The sequence below is a fragment of the Panthera uncia genome, chromosome C2 (assembly GCF_023721935.1).
Source record: "Panthera uncia isolate 11264 chromosome C2, Puncia_PCG_1.0, whole genome shotgun sequence".
Classification (NCBI taxonomy): Eukaryota; Metazoa; Chordata; class Mammalia; order Carnivora; family Felidae; genus Panthera; species Panthera uncia.
In genome coordinates this window covers 110,981,557-111,008,893 of record NC_064810.1, presented here as the reverse complement: position 1 = coordinate 111,008,893, position 27,337 = coordinate 110,981,557, and the positions used below count along the sequence as shown (strand labels likewise).

General features: G+C 42.3%; 1 protein-coding gene across 1 annotated transcript in view; it reads right to left on the bottom strand.

Moving 5' to 3' along the window:
* Positions 1-2,998: 2,998 nt before the first annotated feature.
* Positions 2,999-27,337, bottom strand: part of MINDY4B (MINDY family member 4B) — a 37,239-nt gene continuing 12,900 nt past the window's right edge. The window contains exons 6-12 of the mRNA XM_049628689.1: positions 25,515-25,680; positions 24,909-24,974; positions 20,264-20,334; positions 18,098-18,170; positions 17,341-17,502; positions 6,570-6,750; positions 2,999-3,809 (exon numbers count right to left, since the gene is read on the bottom strand). Of these exons, the coding sequence (XP_049484646.1) occupies positions 3,667-3,809; positions 6,570-6,750; positions 17,341-17,502; positions 18,098-18,170; positions 20,264-20,334; positions 24,909-24,974; positions 25,515-25,680 (862 nt within the window). The 3' untranslated portion in view covers positions 2,999-3,666. The remainder of the gene's footprint in view (positions 3,810-6,569; positions 6,751-17,340; positions 17,503-18,097; positions 18,171-20,263; positions 20,335-24,908; positions 24,975-25,514; positions 25,681-27,337) is intronic.

Below are 27,337 nucleotides of genomic sequence, written 5' to 3'. Positions count from 1 at the left end.
ATTCTTGAGTCCTCCCTGTCCCTCCTCTGCCTACCCTTACAATTAATCTCTTAGCCTTGTCCGTTTTACTGGTAGTTATCTCCTGAGTGGCCCACTTTGGTCTACTTTTAAAAAAAATTTTTTTTGTTTTTAATGTTTTATTTATTTTTGAGACAGAGACAGAGCGTGAGCAGGGGAGGGGCAGAGAGAGAGTGAGACAGAGAATCCGAAGCAGGCTCCAGGCTCAGAGCCCGATGCGGGGCTCGAACTCACAAAGAGCGAGATCATGACCTGAGCCGAAGTCGGACACTTAACTGACTGAGCCACCCAGGTGCCCCCTCTTTGGTCTACTTTTATTGCCACTACTCTTCCTGGTCATCTCTTGCTGATACCACAGCTATAGCTTCCTAACTGGTCTCTGCATCCACTCCGGGCTCTCTCCAGCCCATTCTCCACACTGTGGCATTTTTTTCAAAATGCAAATATTACCAGGCCATTTAAAACCTGCCAAGGTTGCCCCTGCCTCATAGTCTGCGATGCCCTGTGGTGGGTCCTTCCCACCCCCACACAAGCTTCTTCACACTCACTCAACACCTTGCTCCCTACACCGCAGCCCCGTTAGCTTCTCTGTTCCTCAAGTGCCTTCACCACAGGGATCTGCCCCTGCTCATCCCTCTACACCTCTCCTCGTTATTTCTCCTTAGCTTCCTGCCTCAGCTTAACCATCTGTTCTCAGAGAAGACTTTTCCTGAACTTCCAGGAACTTCTTTATTCTAAGATATTACACATCAGAAATCTCTTCCCACTGAACAGTTACCTCACTTTTCAAGATGACATTCATTAAAGGGGGGTTCTGATTAATGCCATCTCCTCAGAAGAGCCTAAGCGCCGTGAGAGAAGAGGGCCCAAGGCTGATCGTGCCCACCATATTTCTCTAGCACCCAGCAGAGTGCCTGGCACATAGGAGATGAAGTTCCCTGGATGAATGAACAAACGGTTGTGTCTCTGAGGCCCCGAAAAGGCAATTACAACAGTCAACGGTATATATCTGTAGTTTGTGTTACTTACTTGTAAATAAAATCAGGTCCGGGTGTGACTGAAGGCTGCTTCTGGCGAGCGTAATGCCAAACCCAGCCAGTGTGAGTGAAGGGAATCTCAGGCTGCTTGCCCTCCGGCCATTTCCCACCTGGTCCCGTGCTACTGGTGAACATGTACTTGAAAAAAATCGTACATACATCTTCTCTAAGAACAAACGCTAATTTTGAGGGACATACCAGGCCAAGACAATATTGAGGGGAAAAAAAGTATTTGTCGTCTTCTCAGGGTCATGGTTCCACTATAGACACAGTCAGTTTAGGTAACTATTATTCTCTCTGTCTTCAAGCAAATAGCCTTTTCCTGTATGTCTAAGAAGCTGACAGACAATTAAAGTCGTTTATCTCAAGACACAGAAAGTTCAAAGGCTCGGTCGGTTAAGCGTCTGACTTCGGCTCAGGTCATGATCTCACGGTCCGTGGGTTCGAGCCCCGCGTCGGGCTCTGTGCTGACAGCTCAGAGCCTGGAGCCTGCTTCATATTCTATGTCTCCCTCTCTCTGTGACCCTCCCCCGTTCATGCTCTGTCTCTCTCTGTCTCAAAAATAAATAAACGTTAAAAAAAAAAATTAAAAAAAAAAAAAAAGGTGAACCGATTATCCCAGAACATTTCTAGCTACTTCTAAATAACATTTTTTCCACCTTAAAAAAAAAAAATTAGTGGGTGCCCTGTTTATAGGACAAAATAAAAACTCATTTTCCAACATTGACATGCAAAGTGATTAATACCTTTACATATCAAAATTATTATACCTTTATATACAAAACACAGGTTCTTAATCTTTCCTTTCTTATCTTATGTATTTATAGATTTGTTCCAGGAATAATTTAAGACAGATGACAACACATAAAATACAGCAAAATAACACAAATTTATAAATAAATTAAAAATGCAAAGGAAAAAGAGGATAGGGACCAAAAATAGACTCAGAAATGAGGCCAATTAAAAAATGCCTTGTGTAAGGACTGATACACTTCCAGGCAGTGCTGCTGTTGTCTATACAACAGTCCTCCTGCCCTTCTTCCTTCTACAGAGCCCTGACTCTGTTGTGGTAACAAGGGTCCTGTTCTCAGTCCTAGAAGATGAATTATGATTGACCTAAGAGAGTCATGGATCCCTTACTGGACCGTTAGAAAAGAATGTCCTTATTGTCTGAGATGCCTTTAGTGAAATCTCTTACTTGTGGCTAGGAGCTTTCTCACTGAGGCACTTGCTATTGTGTTTCATTTGTCTCTAAGCTTTCTAGCAGTCCACTCTAAGAGGGACATTTGGTTAGAAATAACTCAGTATCCATAAAACAAACAAAAAGAAACCCAGGCCTGTACCTAAGGAAAGGTGCGATATTGCTAAGACTAAGACAAAATAAAATAAGGGTCTAATAGGATCCACATATTCACCCAGTGTGTTTAAAATCCCACATGAAAACAACAATGTAATAAAGATACTGTAATCAGCAATCCAAGCCAAATTGGCTTTCTCTTTTGACATAATTTATTATTCACCTTGAAGTTTCATTTTCTCCATGCTCCTTGAGTTAAAATATTATTCTTTGAGCCAAATGAAAGTGCATTTCACAAATTAATTTGGACAATGGGTGCAGAAAAGTTGTTCTTAGCAATCTAACCTTTGGCTTGTGAATACAGAGCCCTAAGTCTATGAGTTGGCAGGCAAGTGGGGTGGGTAGGAAAAAGGTCTAGATGGTTCCCATGTATTTTTTTTTTTTCTTTAGAAAGAATACGTTGTATCTTACTCTGTGTAATTCTTCAGAAAAAGTGCAGGCATTCAACGGGACAGGGAAAGATCATATCCTAAAAAGGATTGTTTTCCCCTTTTAACAATGACATAAGAAAAGATTCTATTTTTATATATAATTACATTTTATCTAGGACTAAGTCTTCTTTCTAAGTTTATCTATTTGTCTGTCTATATATTTATGTTTAGCTTTTAAAGAAAAGAAGCATAGCGCTGGTAGAAATAATGTCTTCTTCTGTGTGTTCGGCTTGCCTGCTTGAACCCGTAAGTCAACTGTTATAGCTGCCAGACTACCAGGAATAGTCCCTGCTTCAAGCCCAAAAAATCCCATTTACTATTTTAATGACCAGAACTTGCTAATGTGGGCATGTGAAATGTAACCTTGGGAAGGAATGCTCTCCATACCAGGAAGTCTTTGAGAAGGCTTGAGTTCTTGCCATAACTAAAAACCTGATGATGCATTACTGATGACTTCATCCCCAAATGAAAGCTAGCTGCCTGCTTCCATAATCCTCGGGGAGAATCGCACCAACAAAAGGCGAATTTGAAAATAACATAGAAGAAAGACACTTCATTTGCTCTATTGAATAAAATGAAGGAGCCTGTCTATGCAAGTATAGAGAAGACACCTTGCAGATCTTGTTCTATAGCACTGAAAGCAACTGCAGAGGGCTCAACAGGCACAAAAAAAGAAAAAAAGAGAGAAAAAGTTGCTGATGGGGTTTTTCAGTGGGGTTCCTATGAATGAGGACCGTAGAAGTGAAACGGTCTTCCCCCATATTAGGCTTTTATGACAGCAGTTCTGACACCTCAGACATCATTGTGCATACTGGCTTTCTTTTTAGAAAAGGGGAATGGTTCCATTCCAGTTGATGGTGGCTTCTCTCCACTTGGTTCTGATTAGCATCTCCACTGGAGAAAACCGTCTTCCTGCTACACGTCCATCTCCAGGGTGGTTTCTTTCCCAGTGATGGGAGTGAGTATCTGGGTGAGGAACAGCCAGCATTTAGGCCCTAGCCTCTATACAGCATTCCAGAGGAAGCCAGGAAGGGAGGGAAACAGGATGGGTGGACAGGAGTTGGGCTCAGCAAGCTGTGTTCCTAGACCCGGTTAAACCCAGGGGATTCCAGTAGATGGTCAGTAAAAATGCCCCATACAAAACATGTGTGGTAACATGGGTGGTTGTGTATTTTGGAGCATGAATATTGGCAACTCATGAAATGTACATTCCAGCACCATGATGCGACACATAGAGCCAGGTGTAGATCACAGCATGTTGTCCGGAAAACCAGGAAGAGGAGAGCTCCTCACTTCCCAGTGCTTCTAAGAATACGTTTACATTTTTGGGTGAAGGGTGAGGTAGTCTAGTGGGGTAGTCAAGAACTGGGCTCAAGGGCAAGCTTTGTCGCATATGACATTTGAGAAGGTACTTAACATCTCTCAGCTTCATTTATTCACTGAGTATTTCTTGGCTACCTCAGTTTCTTCTATGTGAAAATAGATATTCTAGTATCTACCTCCTATGATATTTGGGAGAACATAATGGGATTACCTGTAAAGCTTCTAATACAGTGCCCAGAAGAGAATGCTTGCAATGCATGTGAGTTGATACAAAAATGATGCTTTCCTCAAGGAAGAGAGTAAAGTAGACCCAATCATATACAGCAAAACCTTGGATTGGGAGTAACTTGTTCTGCTTGTGTTGCACAAGATGAGCAACATTTCTAATAAGTTTTAACTTGATAAATGAGTGATGTCTTGCAAGATGAGTAGTATGTGATGGCGAATGTCATATGGTCACCACTGAGCCAATGGTTTCTGAAATTCTGTTTAATATACAAGTGGTTTGGATTATAAGCATGTTTCCAGAATGAATTATGCTCACAAACCAAGGTTTTACTGTATATATTTTTAAATATATATATTTTTAAATGTAAATATATATTAAAAATGTTTTTAAATGTAAATATTATTTAAAAAGATATTTTTAAATGTAAAAATATATTTAAAAACATATTTTTAAATGTAAATATATATTTAAAAACATATATTTTTAAATGTAAATATATATTTAAAAAATATATTTTTAAATGTAAGTATATATTTAAAAATATGTTTTTAAATGTAAATATATATTTAAAAACATGCTTTTGAATGTAAATATATATTTAAAAACATGTTTTTGAATGTAAATATATATTTAAAAACATATTTTTAAATGTAAATATATATTTAAAAAATATTTTTTGCGGGGGTGTACCTGGGTGGCTCAGTCATTTAAACGTCTGACTCTTGATTTTGGCTCAGGTCATGATCTCATAGTTCATGAGTTTAAGTCCATGTCAGGCTTTGCACTAACAGTGTGGAGCCTGCTTGGGATTCTCTCTCTCCCTCTCTGCCTGCCCCTCCCCTCTCTCCGTCTCTCAAAAATAAATAAACATATATATTTTTTTTAATAAACTTTTTTTTTTTTTTAGTAGGCTCCATACCAGTGTGGAGCCCAACGTGGGGCTTGAATTTACATACCTGAGATCAAGACCTGAGCTGAGATCACCTCAATTGTCAATATCTCCCCAAATTAAGTGGGCTAGTATATATTTCTCATAATTAAAGAATTAGGAGCTGCACAGATAAAACAGTCACTAAGATATTTTCCAGATTTCATTTTACTGAAAAGTTGCTTAACGCCAAATCTGGGATGCTAAATGCCGAGTCCAACATCAAACCAACAAGCCTCCACCAGTAAAACCAAGGTGCCCAGTACAGACTCCAAGTCTCATCATGATTATTACCTTGTCCAAAGGGCCAATGCTTAAAGACATCTTAGGTTTAGTCTTTTTCCTTAGGAGTTAAAAAAAATTTTTAATGCTTATTTTTGAGAGAGAGAGAGAGTGCGAGTGGGGGAGGTGCAGAGAGAGAGAGAGAGAGAGAGAGAGAGAGAGAGAGAGAGGGAGAAACAGAATCCGAAACAGGCTCCAGGCTCTGAGCTGTCAGCACAGAGCCCAACTCGGGGCTCAAACTCACGAACCGTGAGATCATGACCTGAGCCGAAATCGGATGCTTAACCAACTGAGCCACCCAGGCGCCCCCTCTTTTTGAGTTTAAAAGAATATGGTTGTAAATGAAATGAAATAACCTGTGTGGTTGTCTGCTTCTTCCATTCGGCGTGGAACCTCGAGTTTTGCCGGGACTGCGCCTTAGTGACTGTTGCTCTCCTAGTGTCTGTCCACACTGCCTGGCACTTAATAGAGCCTCAGAAATGCTTTCTGAACTAACTGCAACAGAAATGCACTCTCAGTTTGCTTACTTCTGTCACTGGATGATCATCCGATCAGTTGTAGGATAGAATCGACCAAATGGAACACACCTTCTGCCCCAATCCCTCTGGTTTTCCATTTCTTTCCTCAGGCATTAAATGCCTTATGCTCACAGATAAAAGTTCCTAGAGAGGGCCTTTTGGAAATTCGGTTCTTCCCCTTTTGTTTTTTCTCTTACCTAAAACTCATTTGTTCCTCTGTGCTATGTGTAAACCCCCCTGCTCCTATTTAAAGCAGCTTCAGAATTCCCAGGTTGCAAAGCTTGGGTTTAGGACTGTGGGACTCATGCATAGGTTTCATGTCAGAAATCAAGCCTAAACCTTTTCCTGCAAAGCCAGTGTGAATATCTGCACAGCTGGGAAACACCGGCTGCTGCATCTTTTTGAGCGCATTAAAGCACTCGGCACTTGGAGTCTGAAATGCTCACCTACTGTAAGCTGCACAGGCTTCTTCTGTGGGGGCTGGCCTCCGTAAAAGTACAGATCAAAGCGACGCTCCACTTTCCAGTCTGATAAGAGCTGCCTGTTTGTGCTAAAAAGGACACTGGGATTTCCATTAATGTTGCATAGCCAAATAGGTAATTTGGGAGTCTTCAGCCTGCTGCCCACCTGGAAGGGAAGAGGGGAATGCAGATGAGGACAGAGATTTAGTCACATCGCGGCAGATACTGATGCATCATCATGATCAAAACACAGCTCCGAGGCGTCTTGTTGAGCTGGTCCGCGCAGGGCACTCTGCGTGCAATAAGGTTTGAAGTGAAGGCTTCCTTACGAACGAATGTGCCTGTATGAATGGTGTGGTAGGGTGGTCACGCTGTTATTGGGTGGCCTCATGGAGAACATAGAACCGCCTCAGTTTGGTTTTGAAGTTAAGTAGAGAATAAATAAACTGAATTATAAGTGTACGGGTGGAATAAGAGGACTTCAACCTGTCTTTGTCATTGACTGGTGTATTTACTCCTATCCCCCAGATAGGACAGTATTTCATTCAGCAGGTGTTCAGACTTTTGGAAACCATTTAGAATATAGGAAAAAGAAAATATTTAGAATACAAAAATATAGACTATTTTGAATGTAGGAAATAGCTCCAGGGAAATGAAGGGAATACACACACACACACACACACACACACACACACACACACTCGTGCATATATACACATATCTACATGTTAACATGGAGATCAAATGTGAAGATATACTTAGAGCTGAATATACTAGTTTAGCATCACAATAATATTAAATTTACTCTTTTAACTAGTTTATCTAGTTTTTCCAGGCAACTGTCAATTTAGCAACTCGTGAATTAGATGGACAAAAGTACTACTCTGACAGGCATAGCCCCTGAGTGATATTATAGTGCATTTCTATTTATGGTATCTGCCAGTTTGTTTAAAGAGGCAGGAAAGCACACATTTTTTAAAGATTGCCATTAAAATTCATTAACGTTAAAAACTATTTTTTTTTCTACTTAGAGAAATAAGCCTGAGCTACATAGAAAAAAACCATCATTTTCATGTGATGCCAAGGAAAGCTATGGACCTTCAGCCTTGGTGTGACTTCCCATAATGGAAGGATCTGATTCTGTTTCTTTTCTTCTCAGTCCTTAGAGTTGTACTGTGTGTTCAGGAACAGATTCTGTTTTATGGAAAATCCAGCTTTGAAAAATTGTCACGTTTCATAAACCCAAGTATTAAAGGCTAATAACTTGACATTTTGATTTCTCAATAGTTCTATTCAAATCTCTTCGTTTTGCTTTAGTTTAAATTCTTCAGTTGTGGGTGAGTGGGTGAATCAGAGATGCTTTTGTCTTTAAGGTTTTCACTTTTAGCTACCATAGAAAAATTATATTACTGTGTTTGAAAGACAAGAGTTCAGTTTTAGTTAATAATTTAAAAAAGGGTTGCAAGCCTAGCATCCCAATTTGGACATGATCATTGTAGGTGCAGGATTTGCTTATCTAGTCTCATTAGAATTAGCCCCTCTGGGCTGAGTGTAATATGAGCATCTCACATATCTAACGGGCAAGTCGCCCACTGGCTACATTGGAAATAAAACACAGAGGATATGCCCTTGAAGCAGCCGAATGCGTTTACGTTCCAAGATTCCACCCACAAGTTGCAAATAACATTGCAACCATTCATTAGTTATAAAATAAGCACTTTCTTTCTTAGACCTTTTTGCCATGGTACCTTAGGTACTCAGTTTATATGGAATCAAAATATGATCTACAGGACATGGAAGTATGAAGGTTGGAAAACTTGGATAAACTAATTGGGAAATTGAGGGCTATTTGGAATAAAATGTCACTTATTTTGAAAGTCAAAAGAATGGTATTTTGGGTGGTCTTGCCCCAATGAAAGTTCCTGTAAATTGTGTCTAGGTGGAGGCAATAGAATATAGACATGTATGACATTGGAGTTTTTGTAACGTAGGCAAAAATCAACTGGCACTCAGGTGACACTCAGCAATGTGCTGACAGCACACTATTATTACTTTATGCAACAATGCAACAGTTTTCTGAACTCACAGCTCCTCAAGATTTTATTAGAGGAGGAGGAAAATGAAGTAGTTATAAATACAACAGTCTCCAGCTCCCAAAGTACCCATACAGAGACTCCACACTGAGCAAGCAGAGCCTTCCTTACTTGCCTTGAGAGATGCCGGTGAAAAGGAAAATGTCATGCACGACTGTCAAGGCAGTGTAGGTATTAACTCTAAGAGGCAAGCCTTAAGATTACGGCTGAGAACACACCTGGTTTAAAGTGAATTCTGTAGGGGCGCGTTAGGTGGCTCAGTCAGAAGGGTCCAACTCTTCATCTCAGCTCAGGTCACGATCTCACAGTTTGTGAGTTTGAGCCCCGCACTGGGCTCTGGGCTGACAGTGCAGAGCCTTCTTGGGATTCTCTTCCTCCCTCTCTCTCTGCCACCCCCCTCAAAATGAATAAATAAACTAAAAAAAAAAAAAAAGTGATTCCTGCAAAAACAAAGCCAAGCACCTCCTATTTGAATCCAGCCAAGTATATATCCCCTTCTTTTCTTTTTTTAAAGTTTATTTATTTTTGAGAGAAAGAGAGACAGAACATGAGCTGAAGAGGGGAAGAGAGAGAGAGGGAGACACAGAATCCGCAGCAGGCTCCAGGCTCCGAGCTCTCAGCACAGAGCCCCACGGGAGGCTTGAACCCACCAACCGTGAGATCATTACCTGAGCCGAAGTCAGAGGCTCAACCCATTGAGCCACCCAGATGCCCCATCCCCTTCTTTTCTTAGCATACCACATTATGTGTTTGACTGGAACGTTCAGTTAAGAATTTGTATTGCTTTTGGGTAGACAGTTTATCAGCTACCCCCAGCCCCAAAAGCAGCATTCTAAATATGTTTTATTGGTGAGATTCCCCAAATGCAGAATTTGTGCATGTTGCCTCATGTTGCTATGGTAAAAAGGAAATTAACTTGTGATACAGTAGTGCTATAAATAAAATACCTTTCTCCTTAAGTTCACTCATTGTATAATAAGCCCAAGAGGTTTAGCATTACATCCAGCAATGAAGCCTTTCCTAACATGTATCATTTAAGCCAGTGTAAAATTACAAAGACAGGACGAGGGATGGACAAATTCTAAACACTACAGGGCAAGGATTGAGTCCGTGTAATTCTTTTTTTTTTTTTTTTTTAATGCCTTCTAGAACAATGGTGCTTACAATGTGCTTTTGCATAATGAGCTTGATATTGAGAGTCCCAAGGGTCCAGTCTGGTAATTGGAACGGGAGGAAGGTGTTGGAAATTTGTGCTTTCTGCCCTGATTCCTAGTGGAGATTCGCGTGCACGAGTGGTCTGGCTCTCGTCTCTGCACCTGGAACACAAAGTTGATGTAACTTCCTTCAGCGAGTTTGCAGGTAGGTCGTCGTGTTCGCAGGTAGGTCGTCGTGTTCGCATGGTCAGCACCTTAGCGATAGAGCGCCGTGGGTGGAGCTTCACGTGGTGGGTGGAGCTTCACGTGGTACTTCTGTGGTTGGATTTCTTCCTACCAGTCCCTTTAAAGGGAATTTCGAGAGGACAGAGGCTACGGCGGGGACCGTGGTACCCTGTGCCACGGCTACCAGGGGAATAATTCCAGCAAGACCTAAATGGCTTCAGTCCCTTCTAAAAATCAGAGTTGGTTTTTTCTTCTCCGTGGCAGGTGCGAAGATAATGCGAACCTCCTAAGGCTTTCCAGATGGTGTTAGACTCAAACTGCTTTATGTTCTCACTTAGGTATTGGAACCTCACACTCCAACCTGTACCTTCAAATAGAAAAGTGACGGGAGGCTTCGAAATAGTGCCTCATCTTGTAGGTAGCTGGCTGCGTTCGGTAAGAACTGTCAGTCTGGTGGGCTCTGGGGGGGCTTGCCGTGTCATCTAATGAGAACTCCATTTTTTTTTTTTTTAAAATCTCACCCACTGGGTTGTGACATTGGGACTGAAAGACATGTGTTTTTGCAGCCTCTGCAATTTTATCCCAGAGTAAGGAGAGATTTACTTTAGGAAGACAGACACAGCATTTACAGGATGGGTTTCACCAGGACAACAGAATCTGTTGGCATGCTGGTTTTCTTTTGAACTCAGAAACCTTTCTTACAGATTTTTATTATCAGTGGATACATATAATCCGCTGATATGAAGCACGCAGCCTAGGCAGGAGCCCCTAAATACCCATAAAGTGTTTATGTACCCAGTGGGCACATTCATGAATCCTCCGTGGAGGGGTTACCCTACTCAGAGAAGAAAGGAAGGCGAGTGGCTCTCAATGCAGTGAGCCGGAGAGCACTGTTCTAGAACCACATCTAGTTCTTTCTTTTTTTAGTATACGTGCTGCCGAAGCGAGCACATATCTGGTTCTTTCTTGAGCAGACTTTTGTTCAGTTCTAGGGCAGAGGACTCTGAACTATCAGACTTCTGGATACACCACAGTCATGTGGGTCCTCTGGTTAGCACGACTCTGAGTCCCACTGAGCTTGTCCTTCTGGACACACATTTGACGGACCTGGCCTGCCAAACCGGCAGGTGAAGGGGAGCAGCTACTTTTCAGACTGTGCCCCAAGTACAGGTAGTCCATGATCAACCTAAACAAGTGCTTTACCACAGAAGTCTACGTAAGAAGCTCTAGCTTGTTGAGTCCTGCCTTCTAAACCCTAGCTGTGCTTTTGCCACCATCTAAATGTTAGAGTCTAACATCTGTGTACCTATAATAGATATTACAGGTGATGTCATACAAATAAGTCTACATCTATATGTAAGTACATAGATACGATAGATTATAAAAGCACTTAGGATGGAGTATGATTCTAACAACTGGCACTCTGTATTTATCACTCTATCAGAAGACGAGAAAAGATAACGACAGGCAGCATGGCACAGTGGGCAGAGTGCGGACACCAGCTCTGATGCCTAGCGGGTGGCCATGGGCAAGTTCCCACACCTTTCTCAGCCCAGATTTTCTCGTATTTAAAATGAATGGCCAAACAACAGACACTGGACTAAACCTAACACACCTTTGAGTAGGAGTGAGGATTAAATGAAATAAGGCATCATTGCAGTGGCTCAGAAAGAGCCTAGCACATAGTGTGTGCTCTGTACAAGAGGCTGTTAGCATTCCAATGAGTAAATGAGCTTCATATGTATACTTTAGTTACCATCTTCAGGGATGTGAAAATATATGTAGAATTATATATATACATATGTATGTATATATAATTATTTTAATAATATGATGAGTTATGGATTGCTTTTATCCCCAAATAATGAGCTGATATACACAATAAAAAAGGCACCTTCTGATTAAAAAAAAGTTTACATGTATATGTGTATATGTCTAACATAGTCATATATCTCAGTGGTTCAAGTAAGAAAACTAACCGCCAGCCAGGATTCGCTCTTTAATACATTTGTTCTGAAACCAAACTCCAAGTGCATGACAGAGACAACATAATAAACATCCTCAGGGTTTCAAGCCATTAGGGTACAATTGCAGGCAATTTTCACTGAGGGCAGGATCATAGGAGTCTCCCCGGAGAGAGAACACTGAGTCCAAGAAGGAAGGATGAAAAGTCACATGAGTCACTTTTCGAAAAGATAGAAGCATTGCAGATTTGATTTCTATGTAGATTTTAAAGCTAACCTGCGCAGTTCCCATGCTTTGTCCTACTTCCAATTTGTGAGCAAGCATTTGGATGGTGGTCCCATGTTGTCTGACACATTTTGCCCTCTTCTCAGCAGGAAAACTCTTATTTTTTACCTTATGCCTTGGCCTTTTGACTTACTTTAAGGTCCCTGAGAACATCCACTTTATTATTGGAGGATATTTTAGGCTCTGCAGGTAATTTTCTTTAGAGTATGATTTAGCAGCTGAGCTGACTTGTATAGAGAGAAATAGGATCCAGAGAAAATGGTAGCGCGGGATCTCTGTAAATTCTTGACCCTTTGAGGCACACACTCTCTTTCTCTTGGTCTCCCTCTGTCTTTTTGTGGCATACTCTTTGACATAGTCCCTTTTCTCAGAGCAACTGAGCAGCTATTTAGCAAACATCTATTTAATTTTAATTTAAGATGAGGTCTGAGACTTGTCCCCAAAGCCTTGCAGAGAAGGCGAAACCTGTCAACCTTTCTGATACGGATCGAAAGAAAAGACTCTTTCTTGTAATTTTAGTTGCAATAACTAGTTTTCCAATTCTACACACATGGATTTAATCAGTTAAGTCTAACGAGATTATTTTTTTCCCCCTTCCTTTAAATATCAGCTCAACCAGGGCAATTTTTTCCCCCAGAGAATATTGGGCAATGTCTGGAGATCTTTTTGGTTGTCACATTGAAGGGCAGAGCTACTCGCATCTAGTGGGTAGAGGCCAGGGACACATCTAAACGGCCCATAATGCACAGGCCAGCCGCCACCACAAAGAAATGATCCGTGTAAAATGTCCACGCTGAGGCTTCACAGCCCTGCTCTAGAACAGAGGCCTCTAAACCCGGCTGCACGTCAGAATCACTTGTGGGCTTTAAAAATTCCAAAGCTCAGATGCTCTCTAGACCAAACAGAACAAGGTCATTGGCTAGGACTGGCTAGTCAATTGTGGTCCAGTGCAAAATGGAAACACAGGGACCCTTATTTAAAAAATTATTAAGAATTTTAGGGTGGTGACAGCAAAGCATTAAACCAAGGGCAAGGCCTTCTGAGTGTGGGGCCCTGTGTGTCTCCACAGCTCCAATACACAGGAAGCTGACACTGTTCCGGGGGGTGACCTGAGCATTGGTAGTGTTAAAAGCTCCCCAAGCGAGGATGTGGGGTAGCAGGAACCCATTCATTGCTAGTGGAAACATGAGAATGCCTAGTTACTTTGGAAGACAGTTTGGCAGTTTCTTGAAAAAGCTAAACACTGTTGTTGTTTTTTAAGTTTATTTATTTTGCGAGAGAGAGCATGTGTGTGCATGCACACACAAGTGTGAGCAGGGGAGGGGCAGAGAGAGAGAGAGAGAGAGAGAGAGAGTGAGGGAGAGAGAAAGAGAATTCCAAGCAGGCTCCATGCTGTCAGCTCAGAGCTTGATACGGGGCCCGAACCCATGAACCATGGGACCTGAGCCAAAATCAAGAGCTGGGACACTTAACCGACTGAGCTACCCTAACTAAACACTCTTATCATGTATCCAGCAATTATGCTCCGTAATATCTATCTAAAGATGTTGAAAACTTAAGTCCACATAAAAACCTGCACATGGATGTTTATAGCAGCTTTACCCATAATTGCCAAAACTTGGAAGCAATCAACATGTCTTTTGTAGGTGAATGGATAAATAAACTGTGACACATCAATGGAATATTATTTAGTCAATTAAATGTTATTTATAATATTCCAATGGAATACTATCCAGCACCATAAAGAAATGAGCAATTGACCTATGAAAAGACATGGAAGAACTTCAAATTTATATATTATTAAGTGAAAGAAGCCAATCTGAAAAGACTACATACTGCGTGATTCCAACCATATGACATTCTGGAAAAAAGGTAGAACTATAGACACAGTAAAAAGATCAGTTATTGTTAGGGGCTGGGGGAGGGAGGGATGACTGGCTGGAGCACAGAGGATTTTTAGGGCAATGAAACTACTCTGTATCATGCTATAATGGTGGACACATGTCATTATAAGTTTGTCCTAATCCGTATATTATACAACATCAGTATTGTAACGTAATGTAAGCTATGGACTTTGGATAATTATGATGTGTCCGTGTAGACTCATCAGTTGTAACAAGTATGCCATTCTGGTGGGGGATGTTGATAATGGGGAAGGCTATGCATGTGTGAGGGCAGGGAGTATATGGAAAGTTTCTGTACCTTCTGCTTAATTTTGTTGAGAAAAAAAATTGCTCAAAAAAATGAAGTCAGTTAAAAAACCCAAACTCCCCAGGTGATTTCAATGTGCAACCAGTGTTGAGCTCGCTGTTCTCTAGCATTTATTGCCTATATCCTTCCCAAAGTAATCAGTGTATATACAGGTACTGGCTCACGTAGGACTCATCACCATATCTGGACACAGAGCTTCACAGTTAGGAGATGGTGAGTGAATGTGGCCAAATAAAGCACTATAGTGTCATTCGTTATCACTATAGTGTCATTCGTTGTAGATTTATACGTGTGTAGGTCATTTTGCCTTTCCAACAGGCATTCATGATTTTGTTTGCTCTTCACCTCAGTCCTGTGGTGGCAGAGCAGGTGTTGGGACACTACTGTAAGATAAGGAAACAGGCTTAGAGAGGGGTTGAGTGACTGGTCCAAGTGATACCCGTGTGATGGCGGGGCAAAGCCTCCAACCCTGTCTCCTGGGTTTCTGGTCAGAGCTGTTTCCAGCGTGTTACAGAAACTCCTTCACTCTTATGCTAGGTTTGCAAAGTGTGGCAAAGTGCCAATTGGTGGCCTGTGGCAGGAAAGTTAGTGACACAGAGATGAGCATTAAAACAAAACATATAGGGGCCTGGGTGGCTCAGTCGGTTAAGCGTCCAACTGGCTTAGGTCATGATCTCACAGTTCATGGGTTCAAGCCCCGCATCAGCTCCCTGCTGTCAGTTCAGAGCCTGCTTGGGATCCTCTATCCTCCTCTCTCTCTGCCTCTCCCCCCTCATGCTCGCTCACTCTCTCTCTCAAAAATAAATAAACATTAAAAATATTTTTAAAATATTTATTTAAATATGTATTAGAAACAAAATCATACGTCAAGTCTGTGGCTTGTATTACCGCTGCAGAAAAGGTTACATTTAAAATTTTAAAGTGAGTTGATTTAAAAAAATATAAATATATTAATCAAGTAATAGAGTGTGGAGCAGGTGTGGAGATATGGCAAAGCTGTGAATTACCTACTCAAATGACTGAAATGTGAGAAACACTGTTTTAACTCTTGTAGTTGATCATAAGAATATAGTGACATAGCAGAAAAAAGCTTTGTAATAATAGACAAAGCAGTAAAATTACTATTGTGGCGTTTGTGCCCCCATTCCTTGAAACTTGTCCTCCGTGTACCCCTCCATTTTTCTCCAAACTAAGTCTTGGCATATTATCGGGCTAGGATGGGTACAAAGTGCTCGATCACGGACATTAAGTGACCATGCGTGGTTGAAAAAGAAGAAAAATATGTAAAACGAAATCTGTAAGTCCCTTATTTGTGGCTTAGTTTTCTTATTTAGTATACATATCAAATTCTAAGGGGACTTTCTAGATTATCTGGGACCAAGTGATTAGGAATTTTGTAACAATAACAAATCCCGTCTCTGTCCAGGGTATATTCAAAGTACGGCCTTTCACACTCATACGGTGGAACTCTTTGCATCCATTAAATATAATGAAGGACATACATTCACTGACTGTATGTACAGATATTTGTGTTAAATGAGAAAAGCAGATTTCAGAAGAGTAGAATAGAACATATTTATATAAGAAAGAAAAAGAGAAGGGAGCATTTCTGAAAGGATTGACCCCTGGGTGATGGGACTGGGTTCATTTCTTTTACTTTTAGTTTATCTGTCACTTCTCGTTTTTCTATGATAGGCCTAGATTTCAAACTCAAGGAATAATAAGCAAACTTTTAAACATGTCTGTATGCAAAATGCACTTAATTCTGCTGTGGTCAAACTCTGCTTTTCTGATGACATCAGACTCATGACTTTGTAGGTGTAAAGACATATGGATTTCATGAATAAGGCATTGTGGCTGGAACCAACAGTAGTGGGAAAGACTAGCAAAGCTCTGGATATAAAAGGATCTTATAAAGCGTGGAGTCCTGTGCACACGAAAGGGATTTTGAGCTGAACTGGGAGAGTGAAGGACAGGCAGGTACTGAGCAGCAGGGCCGTCATTCAGTGCTGGTGATTGGGAGAGGTTGGGGACGTTTTCACCATCATATTGGATTACATCCTAGCTAATTTCATGGCCACTCCAGAGAAGTGTTGCTTTTCACAGAACCTGCCTCACCTTCCCTGGGTTTTAGGATGAAGATCTCTGTGAAAATATCACAGGAGTATCTTTGATTTGTGGTTTGGGGTGGGTATATTTGCTTTCTCACCCTCTCTCCTGTTTATTTTTGCAGAATCACATCTTACTTAATTCTCTGGTTATGTTTTCCAACAGCACATTCTACTTTCTGGTTGTCAGAGGTTGTCAATCCTTTGAGTTGGAAATCTTCTTGAGAAGAGTTTCCTGAGGAGGGGGCCCCCTTTTTTCCCCAGTGATTTTTTTTTAAAATCTTTAAGCAATAGGTAGAAAATATGCATTCATTTGCATAAATGAAGGATTGGGAAGATACCCATCAGTGGCTGACAGTATCGATTTCTGAGAAGGAAGCCGGAAGCTGGGTGGGGATAAAGGGGACCCTCCCTTTATCTCGTTATATTTCAAGTATTGTTTTTCAAAAAATTATTTGCATATTACTTGTATGACCTGTCCTCTATATGCATAAAAAAGTATAAAATAAAATATGACACAAGTACAGTAGACTTAGATATTTACATTTAGACTCTGAAAGTCTCTCGGTGTACATATATGTGGGGGGTGGGAGATGTGCAGGAATATAGTAAAGGAAAAAGTTAGCTCAGATTTTCATTGCCTTAATAATGACCCTAAAAAACAGTCAAAATATTGACACTCTGGCTGTGTGGTTGAGAATCAAAACACACTCACCTGTGAAAGCCTGTCATCCTCTGAGGTGTCCTTACCCCACCACAAATATCCAATGTCACTGCGGGTCAGGACCCCATGCAATATTTCTTGAGACTTTCCTTTCTGACAGCCATTGAAGACATTCGGACTTGCTCTTCCAGTTAAAATCATGTTCAAAACTGCCTAGTTGACACATTTTACAAATATTTATATTTTAAGTAGCAATGACAAAAGGCCTTAATTTCTTTTTTTTTTTTTAATAACCACTGCAAGGTCACCAGTTTTACTTAAAAGAATGGAAATCACCTAATATATAATTCAGGAAAAACATGTCGCAAACATTTGGTAGGATTAAAACAGAAGTTTGTTGACTTTGTTTCTGGAGCCATACACAATAACTCCCCACAGGCCCCACTTAGATCTGACTGCCCTTCCTCCCTTTACATTTCTTATAAACTCTGGTTTCCATACTTGTGATTTAAGAAGCAGTAAGCGAAGATGTTTTTATAGTACTTTTCTTTCCATGATTAGGGATTCCTGGTAGGTCCTGTCAAGATATTTCCTAACAGGTCTGTAAAACGTCAGGAATGTGGGGCTCTCAGAGGTTAAATAGAAATTGGAACATAGACTCTGAGAGCAAACTCACATTAGCATCTTCTTAGTCTTTCAAAGATAATCCAATCACTCTTCACTTCGGGAGCGAATATGCTTAATTGAAGAAAAAAAAAAAAAGCCTAATTCAGATTCTATAATAGAAAGACAAAGCCTCTCAACCTACCTGCCTGCACAGGAAGCCCCCAGCATGTGGTTGTAACAGATGAGTGCTGGAAGCATCTAGGTCCTTCTGAAGCCTGCAGGATGCAAGATGCCATCAGCCTTTAGTCAGAGACAGTGACCGCACCAGGAACCCACAGCCTCTCCTTCTTCCACCTCCCAACATTAGGTTTGCCTAGTCACTGTCCCTCCCATGTGCCTTGCACCTTTGCGTCTCTCACCGGAAAAGCTTCTAATACCCAGGCTGCAGAGGTGACGGGAAAAGCTATGGGTGAAGTTGGGGGATGCTGATAGGTGGTGAGGCAGAAGGGTGAAGTGACAGATCTCACACGTTAGGATCCCTGTGTGGGTGCTGGGCTCAGTGGAGAAACTGTTTTGCTCTGAGTGACAAGGGACCCTTGGCTTAGGGTAGTGGCACAGAGAGTCCTGGCTCCAGACAGAGTTGAACAGACTGTTCAAGTGGAAAATACTAGTTTGGGGGTTAAGCCCATTTGTTGACTGCAGAAGGGCTGCCTCTACTATTTCACCAGGGACCGGGGCTTGGGGTCCCACCCCAGGCGATAGAAAGTCCAGGCAGGATGTGGCTCCTGCTCTCGCTCAGGGAGAGGTGCTGAGTTCTGGTATATGAGTTGTAAAGTGTTCTTGAAGGAACCTGTTCACAGGACTGAAGTCATGCCTTTCTTTTATTAAAAAAAAAATTTTTTTTTTTTTTAATTTTAAGTTTGTTTGTTTATTTTGAGAGAAAAAGAGAAAGAGAGCATGCAGGAAGGGCAGAGAGAGAGGGAGAAAGAGAGAATCCCAAGCAGAATCCACACTGTCAGCGCAGGGCCTGATGCAGGGCTCAGGCTCATGAACCGTCGTCAGATTATGACCTGAGCTGAAACCAGGAGTCAGACGCGAGCCACCCAGGCGCCTCTGGAGTCATGCCCTTCCTGAGTAAGAACTAAAAGCTTGGGTCCAGCATGGTGAGTGCCTTGGTGGCATCAGATGTAATTCAGGGCAGTGTTGTCTTAAGTGTGGCATGATTTTAGGTGGTGTAGATATGAGCATTTAAAAAACCATATGGTGGGGGCACCTGGGTGGCTCGGTTGGTTAAGCGTTGGCTTGGGCCTAGGTATGATCTCGCAACTCGTGAGTTCGAGCCCCGCGTGGGGATTGGTGCTGACAGCTCAGAGCCTGGAGCCTGCTTCTGGATTCTGTGTCTCCCTCTCTCTCTGCCCCTCCCCTGCTCATCTTTGTCTCTCTCTGTCTCTCAAAAATAAATAAATGTTATTAAAAAAATTTTTTTTAAAAACCGTGTGGTGGATGTGCTTAATACATTCTTCTTTAGCACAACAAATACACGATTTGAAAGATATTAATGTTTAGGAAGAAGTTAATACTTAAATTTGTGTTGATTTAAAGAAAACTGTTAAGCAGCTAATAATACAGACCACAAAAATGTGATGATGTTATGCAAAAGACAAGTGTTAGGAGATTTTTGCTTCAGGGCTTGTAACTCTTCCTTTCTAGAGACTCTGTATCTCTCTGTGATTCTCTGAAAGGTTATTTTCCTTTCAGAGCCCAAAAGAAAGTCTACTTCTTCTAAGAAGCCTTCCTTGATTAGTCTATCAACTGGTGACCCTTCCTCCTCTGGAATCTTCTAGACTCCTCATCTTTACACCTCATTTGGTACATTAAGTACCCCTGTGACATACCCAGTATCTCTACGTATAACTCCTATCTTTCCCAGATTGGACCCTGAAGGAGGTCAGGCCATCTCTTTTTTTATTTGTATTTCCCATTGTGCCAAGAAAGGGGCTTTGCATATCATAGAGACAAAATAAATACCTGTGGGTATATTTTATTGTGCATATAAATAATAAAATACTTTTATTATGAAAGTTATACAAATAAATTTTGGTATTATCTGTCAATATTTATAACCACAAGTAGAAGGAAGCCACCACTGTACGAGAAAAGCAGATTCAAACCTTTCTGACGACATCCACCCACCCATTAATATGGCCAAACCGACTACAGAAAAGGATGAATCAACAGAAGAGCAGCCACTGGGAAAAACTACTCAGGTTTCCAACAGGGCATGAAAATATTTTGCGAGGTAAGAGTACGCTGCGTATGTGATCACAGAGCTATAGGAAATACCTGTGCAAATGTTTGTTGAATTTACCTTTCAAATGTTCTGGAGAAGATCAGGCTGTAAAGAAACAAGATGACACCATGGCCTCCTTCCTCTTTGAACTGTTGGGGGGGGGGACAAAACAAAAGCAAGTTTGCCTAAAAGCAATGCAGCTATGTATATCTCCAGGCATGAATTCAAGGATTTATAGCCCAAGATTTTTTTTTTTTTTTTCCAGCTGATAGGACAGCTTCCCTAGGCCATCTTCACTCTCGAATGCATTTGTCTTCCTTGTTCAAGGTCTGCCCTTGGTGCTGTCATTCTCTTCCTTTTCGACCTATTTTTCTTTCCTCCACTTCTATCACATGATTGTCTTCAAATCATGGCTAAGATGTAGTGTATCTTTCCTCTCCATTTTTCCAGCATCCATCCCAGCCCAGACCCTTGGTGTGCTCTTGGCTGGCCCCCTTCCCAGCCTCTCCTTGGTTGGGACATCTCTCCCTCCTCATTGATTTCTAGAAATACCTTTGGACTTACACAGATCTAGGTTCAAAACCAGTTCTACCATTACTCCTAGTTTACTAACTTGTTTGAGTTTCAATCACCGCATCTGCAATTGTGGATAAATTGCAGCTTTGTTGCAAAAGTTAAATGAAAATAATGCACAGTACCTACCTTAGTTCTTGGAACATGCTAGAACCACAACAAAATTATTATCTGTCCCTCTTTAAGGCACTTCTCCCCTCTCTCTTTTCTTGGGAAGGCTATTTTTCTGCTCAAGAGTTTCCAAAGGTGCCCTGTGATTTCCAGGATCAAATCCAAATTGCCCAACGAACATTCAGGTAGCAGGTCTTAGCTTTGTGTGAATATTCTGCCTGCTGAAAAGAAGCTCCTTGGCTGGCTTTCAAGGTTCCCAGGGTTAAAGCATCTCCTTTAAAGGCCTTGTATTGGGAAGGCTTCTGCTAAAATGCAGGTGCTTTCCTTTTTATGGATTAATCTGTCCCCATCACTCTCTGTGACCTGGCAGGGGCAGGACCCTCAGACAGGAACAAATTCCAGTGCCACAGGCATCAGACAGGAACCCAAATGGGTGTGCTACAGAGTGTCAGAGAAATGAGGAGAGGTGGGTCCAGAGGCACGTTGGGGACCCTGGTGTATTCGTTTCCTGTTGCTGTCATAACAAATTGCCACAAACTTGGTGGCATAAGACAACATGAATTCTTTGTCTTACACTTTTGGAGGTTTGAGGTCCCAACACGGATGCCACTTCATGAGTCTGATTCAAACTGCTGGCAGGCTTATGTTTCTTCTACAGGCTTTGTGGGGAAGACTTTTCACTTCCTCTTCCAGCTTTTAGAAGCCATCCTTATCCTTGGCTCATGACCCCAAATTGTGACCCTACATGTGATCCCTCTTCTCTCTCTGCTTCCCTCGTCACACCACTTTCTCTCTCCCGTCATCCACTTTTCCTGACAAGACTCTTATTATTAATTGCCCCGCCCCCCCCGCAGGAAAATTCAAAATAATCTCCCTATTTCAAGGTCTTTGACTTAATCACATCTTCAAAGTCCTTTTACCAGGTAGGAAGCATCATTCAGCCTATCACAGCTTGTCCAATAGAAATCTCTGCCCCCATGTCAGCTAACTGAGAACGCGCCAGCATATAGGCCCAGTGTGGCCAGGTTTTCTGATTCTTTTGGGAAAAAGCTAAAAATCCAGGTTTTTATGTGGAATCTTCTGGTTGTTTTTGAAGAGTGGCTGGGTCAAATGTTTAAAAATACAACACTGGGTGGACTAATGCTGCAGATCACATATGATGGGTGTATCAGGGCTGCTGTAACAAGTTACCAGAGACTTGAATTGCTTGAAACAATAGAAATGTATTCTGTCACGGTTCTGGAGGCCAGATGTCTGAAATCAAGGTGTGGGAGCATGGCTGTGCTTTCCCTGAAGGCGGAAGGGAAGGAGTCTTTCTTGCATCTTCTAGCTTCTAGTGGCTGCTGGCAATCCTTGGAGTGCTTTGGCTTGTAGGACACATCCCATCATGGAAGCTCTGCCTCCATGATCACATGGTGTTTTCCCCACATGACTGTGTCTGTGTCCAAATGTCCTTCTTCTTGTAAAGGTACCAGTCACTGGATTGGGCCGACCCTAATCCAGAGTGACTTTTCCTTGACTTGATTACCTTTGCAAAGACCTCTTTTCCAAATAACATCATATGCACAGGCATGGGGACATATCTTTTGGGGGGATGAAATTCAACCCATAAACTTAGGTCTACTGTCCACATGTAGCCCTCAGACCTCTGTCTTGAGATTTCTGTCTTAAGATGGGACACAGGAATGGGACCTCAAAATGGGTGCATTTTGAGAGTAAGTGGGGCTTGGTAAAGGTTCGGTGAAGCACATCATAATGTGCGGTCCCTGGTCAGGGGTGCCCTTGAGAGGAGTATCAAGTGCCCTTGATGGAACCTGCCATCAAGTGCCCCCGTCACTGAGGAAACGGTGCCAGCGCTTCCTCAGAGTGGCTATGGCAAGAGTCAGTATGGGTCTGTTTGACCCGGGCAGCTCTCACGTCAGGCTCACCCACACCGTACAGTCGGTCTCTGCATAAGGCCTTTGTTACTTATTCCAGCTTGACTCTTAGCCTTTGATAGAACAAGCCTGTGTAGAGTTTCAGCTCTGATCCTCTGATTCTCAACTCCGGCGACACTAAGGAATCCCTTGCAGATGTGGGGACCTTCCTTTTGAATCAGATTGCCCCAGGTCTGAGTTGAGGAGATGGAAGACAGAAAGGAAAGGGTTTGCCTCTTTGTGCTGGAAGGCTCATTACTTACATGGTCCTCTCTATCTGTGTGACTCCATTCAATATCTGCCCGCAACAGTGTCCCTAGGCAGGCTTCTAACTTAATATTTCATGCTAGGTCTTTAAAATCCATTATACAGGTTTATTGTAAATTTATATTATATATAATTTATATTAATTATACATTTATATTAAAAATATAAATATATATTATAAAATAACCATAAATTTAGTACCGTAAATAATAGAAATTTTGAAACGAATGTAATACTGCATGTTAACTATACTGGAATTAAAACTTCATAAAAGTTGAAAAAAAAAAAGCACAAAAAGAATGCAAATTTATTATCTTACAGTTCTGGAGATCACAAGTCCAAAATGGCTCCTACTGAGCCCAAGTGGAGCAGTCAGCAGGCCTGCTAGAGGCTCTGTTTCCTTGCCTGTTATAGCTTCTAGTGGTCGTGTCCCCCCTGTTTCCATCTTCAAAGCCAGCAGCGGCAGGCAACACTGTCCTCACATCGTACACTCTGACTTCCTCTTCTGTCTTCCTCTTAAGGACCCTTGTGACTACATTGGGCCCATCTGAGTAACCTGGAATACTCGCCCTATTTTAAAGCATTTTGTAACGCACCCAGAGTTGTCGAATCACTCTGTTGTGCACCTGAGATTAATATAACATCGTAGGTCACCTATACTTAAATCTCACAAATTTTGAAAATTGAGGGGCGCCTGGGTGGCTCAGTCGGTTAAGCGTCCGACTTCAGCTCGGGTCACGATCTCACGGTCCGTGAGTTCGAGCCCCGCGTCGGGCTCTGGGCTGATAGCTCAGAGCCTGGAGCCTGCTTCTGATTCTGTCTCCGTCTCTCTCTCTTTCCCTCCCCTGTTCATGCTCTGTCTCTGTCTCAAAAATAAATAAACGGTAAAAAAAAATTAAAAAAAAAATTAAAAAAAAGTCAACTGAGTTAGCAACCTTAATTCCCCTTTGCTATAAAGCATAAAATTCACAGGTTCCACAAGGTAGGGTATGGACATCCTTGTGGGGCAGTTGGGGGGGGGGGCTTTCCTCTGCCTACCACACAGACATATGAGATGGTGGGGGAGGTAGTCCTGGGGTGACTAGTTTAACCAAGAATGTATCGCCAATGTGTGGCTGAGAACTCATGCCCAAGTTTTCTACCTCTATAGCCTTTGGAAGGAATGGAGCGGTGAGGTTCATGGACCCCATTTCCCCCTTCTATATAATCCACCATTGTATGGCTTCATGGTTACCCTGCTAACTGTCTTCTTCTTTTACCCTGTAGGGTTCTAATTCTTTAGAAATCAGCTTTCATTCCTTTCTCTGCAAAGGCATCTTAAAAAAGCACCTTAGATATTCCACCGACACTGTCCCCACATGGGAGGTTGGGAAGAATTATTGCCAGGATGACATTGTGTGGAAGGTGCTGATAGAAGAGGTAAAACAGGGCCACCTTTTTCAGACGAGAAGTCATTTCCTTGGAGCCAATGTGAGTGGTCATTTTGGCAATTTAGACTAGGGCCTCAGTTGTCTAGCATTTTTGTGTTTTATCCATTAGATGAGGCAAGACTGCTTTGACATATTCTCTTCCCACAAAAGAAATCTTGGCATATGCCCTCTATAGTATTATTCTCTGGGTTTGATTAGCCAAGGACAAAGAGGCAATTGTGAATGGCCTGTGTGTGATCTGGCCTCTTTTTAGGCTGTGGGGAGGGAGAGGCGGGCTTTTCTTTCTCTCATTCGGCCCTTTCTTAGCTCTCAAAATGACCTGGTTTTCTTAATAAGCATCATTAGAAATACACTTTGTAAAAGAAAGAAGATTTCCTGTAAGATCGGTTCAACATAAAGGGATTATCTCAACACTTAAACACTTACACATTGTAAATGATCATAGATGAATTTCTCAGTGGCTTCTTTCTCTAAAAGTTCAAACAGCTGGAGCTATAAATCAAGAATAGAAGATAAAAATGAAAAGGAAGATGAAAGCTACATCTATAAGATGTCAACTTACTGTTATTTCCTCAAGGGAGCTTTTTGTTTCATTGCAAAATCACTTTGCTGAAACCTGACAGATTATCTTACACAAGGCCATGTGAAACATACATGGTGAAAGTGGATGGCTACCGGCCTCCCTTTTACAGTCCTTAGTTTTAAACCAGTGTGATATCTTGAGCAGTAAAGCCATAAACATATTTTTTCTTAATAGGTAAAATTCAGCAATGTTGAAGACAGTGGATATGGAAATGCATTTTGTGATGATTTCGGGTCTGGGATATTCTTGATCCTGGTGAATTCTGGAAGGAAAAATTCACAGCAGGCACTTCCAACCCTTGGTTCTTACCTCTTTGGAAGATGCCTTTGGCCACATCTGACCCTTCTAGGAGCATCGATGGGGCTCCGCCTTCATTTCCATGTTGAGTCTAGAATACTCTCAGGTTTCATTGGCCCTTTATCTGGCAGGACGGGCAGGGGTGCACTCACCCGCTCGGTGAAATCATCGCCCGAGTAGTCAGGATTGGAGGTGACATAAGTGTGCTCGGTGACAAGACAGACGGTGGCCTTCTCAGCTGCTCCTGCTGCCCACAGGATGCCAGCCAGTGCCACGGCGAGGGCCTGCTCTTGCTCCTGTTTGCTGACTGCACACAAACTGCAATATGGGAGGTTGGGTTTGAAAACACTGGCATGGACAGTCACCTGGCTGAATGTGAGGTGCCTCCACTTTTAAGTCCCCTGCTGCATACCAGATGGGTCTCTTCGCTTCCTTCATCAACCCACCCCGTGAGACGGTCGCAGAGGGCCTTGTCTACACTCTGTCACTGGCAGTGGCATCCTCACAGCAGCGTACTATTTCTCTTGGTGATCTTAGCCAGTCCCACCCTGTAAGTTACCCCCTCCCCCCTGGAGTCCCCACCGCTGTCCTCTCACCGAACTCCAGCAGAGACTGATCCAAACGTTTTAACCCAGGAACACAGGCCCTTTGCAAGTGCAGCCCCGTCCAGTGTTATCTCCCAGGTTTCCATTCTGCAAACCTGCTGCACTGCATGGACCAGTCCCCTGAACGTATTTTCTGTATCACCCCTCCATGCCTTTTCTCATGCCCTTGTTTGCCTTTAATGTGCTCGCCGTGTCTGTGCTCCCCCATCATGTCTGTCCCACGAGGCAGTGGAGGCCCGCTTCATGTTGCCCATCCTGACTTGTATAGCAGGCACACTCACTGTCCCCAGCATTGCTCTAAGCACTTCACACCCTTCCCCTCATCTAATCCTCACAACAACCCTGTGAAGTAGATACTACGCTGATTCAGAGGTAAAGAAAGAAAGAGGGGTTGAGGAATTGGTCCCCAGTCGTTCACCTTGAAAGTGGTAGAGTGGTGATTTTACACCAGGCAGGCTGGTTCCTGACTCCCTGTTCTCAAACATTATACTCTCTGGAGCGATCCTGGGCTGTCAAGATTCCCCAGGGAATGGGAGCCAATCTTTATGCGGTAGACCTTTGCTCTGCTTGTTTTCTAAATATTTAACACTGACAACTGTTGTCCCGATGGAGAAACACGTGATGGGGTTTATTAACGGACTCAGCGATGATTTCTATAATCCCGCTACCTCTGTGACAACACAGAAATGAGAAACAAGGAGTGCTCCATAGGCTAAAAGCCTAATTTGAGGAGGTGGATGGGAATAAAACAAAATGCTCTGAGAGTGAAGAAGAAGGAGACAGAACTTGGGACTGAGAAGGTTCTGGAAGGTTTCATGGAGCAGGTCAAAGCCAGTGTCCAGCTGAAGTGGGAAGTACAAAGGCCCCCACTTTGTTCTTTGAAAATGGGGCCACTGAGGCTTTAGAGCTCTCATGGGATCAGACTGAGGCTGGGCGTCACTGGAGACCACATTCTTCCTCAGCTTCTCCTTCCCTCTCCTTTTCCTTCACTCTTCCAGGTTTCTCCTGAGGCCCGAAGGGGAGCAAATCTTGCCAGCCCAAGATGCCACTTTGGCATGGGGACTATTTTAAACCGGTTATTTAAAAAAAATTACAGACTCAAGAGAAGGTCCGAAAACTCAATAGAAGTTGCCCTTTTGTAAAAGACGTTATAGGAGAAATCTCTGTTTGTAAGGGGATGTCCTCATGGGAAGAGGGAGATGGCTCTAAATCTCTAGAAACTCCTATCAGTGGAGAAGGCACAGACGTAATGTGCAAAACAACCCTATGCTTGTTCACTGCACTTTCCCCTGTAACCTCCTGTAACTGACTCTCCACCCCCAATATCTTCTTTTGTCTTTAGCTAAAGATGGTATTTAACGTGATACCTT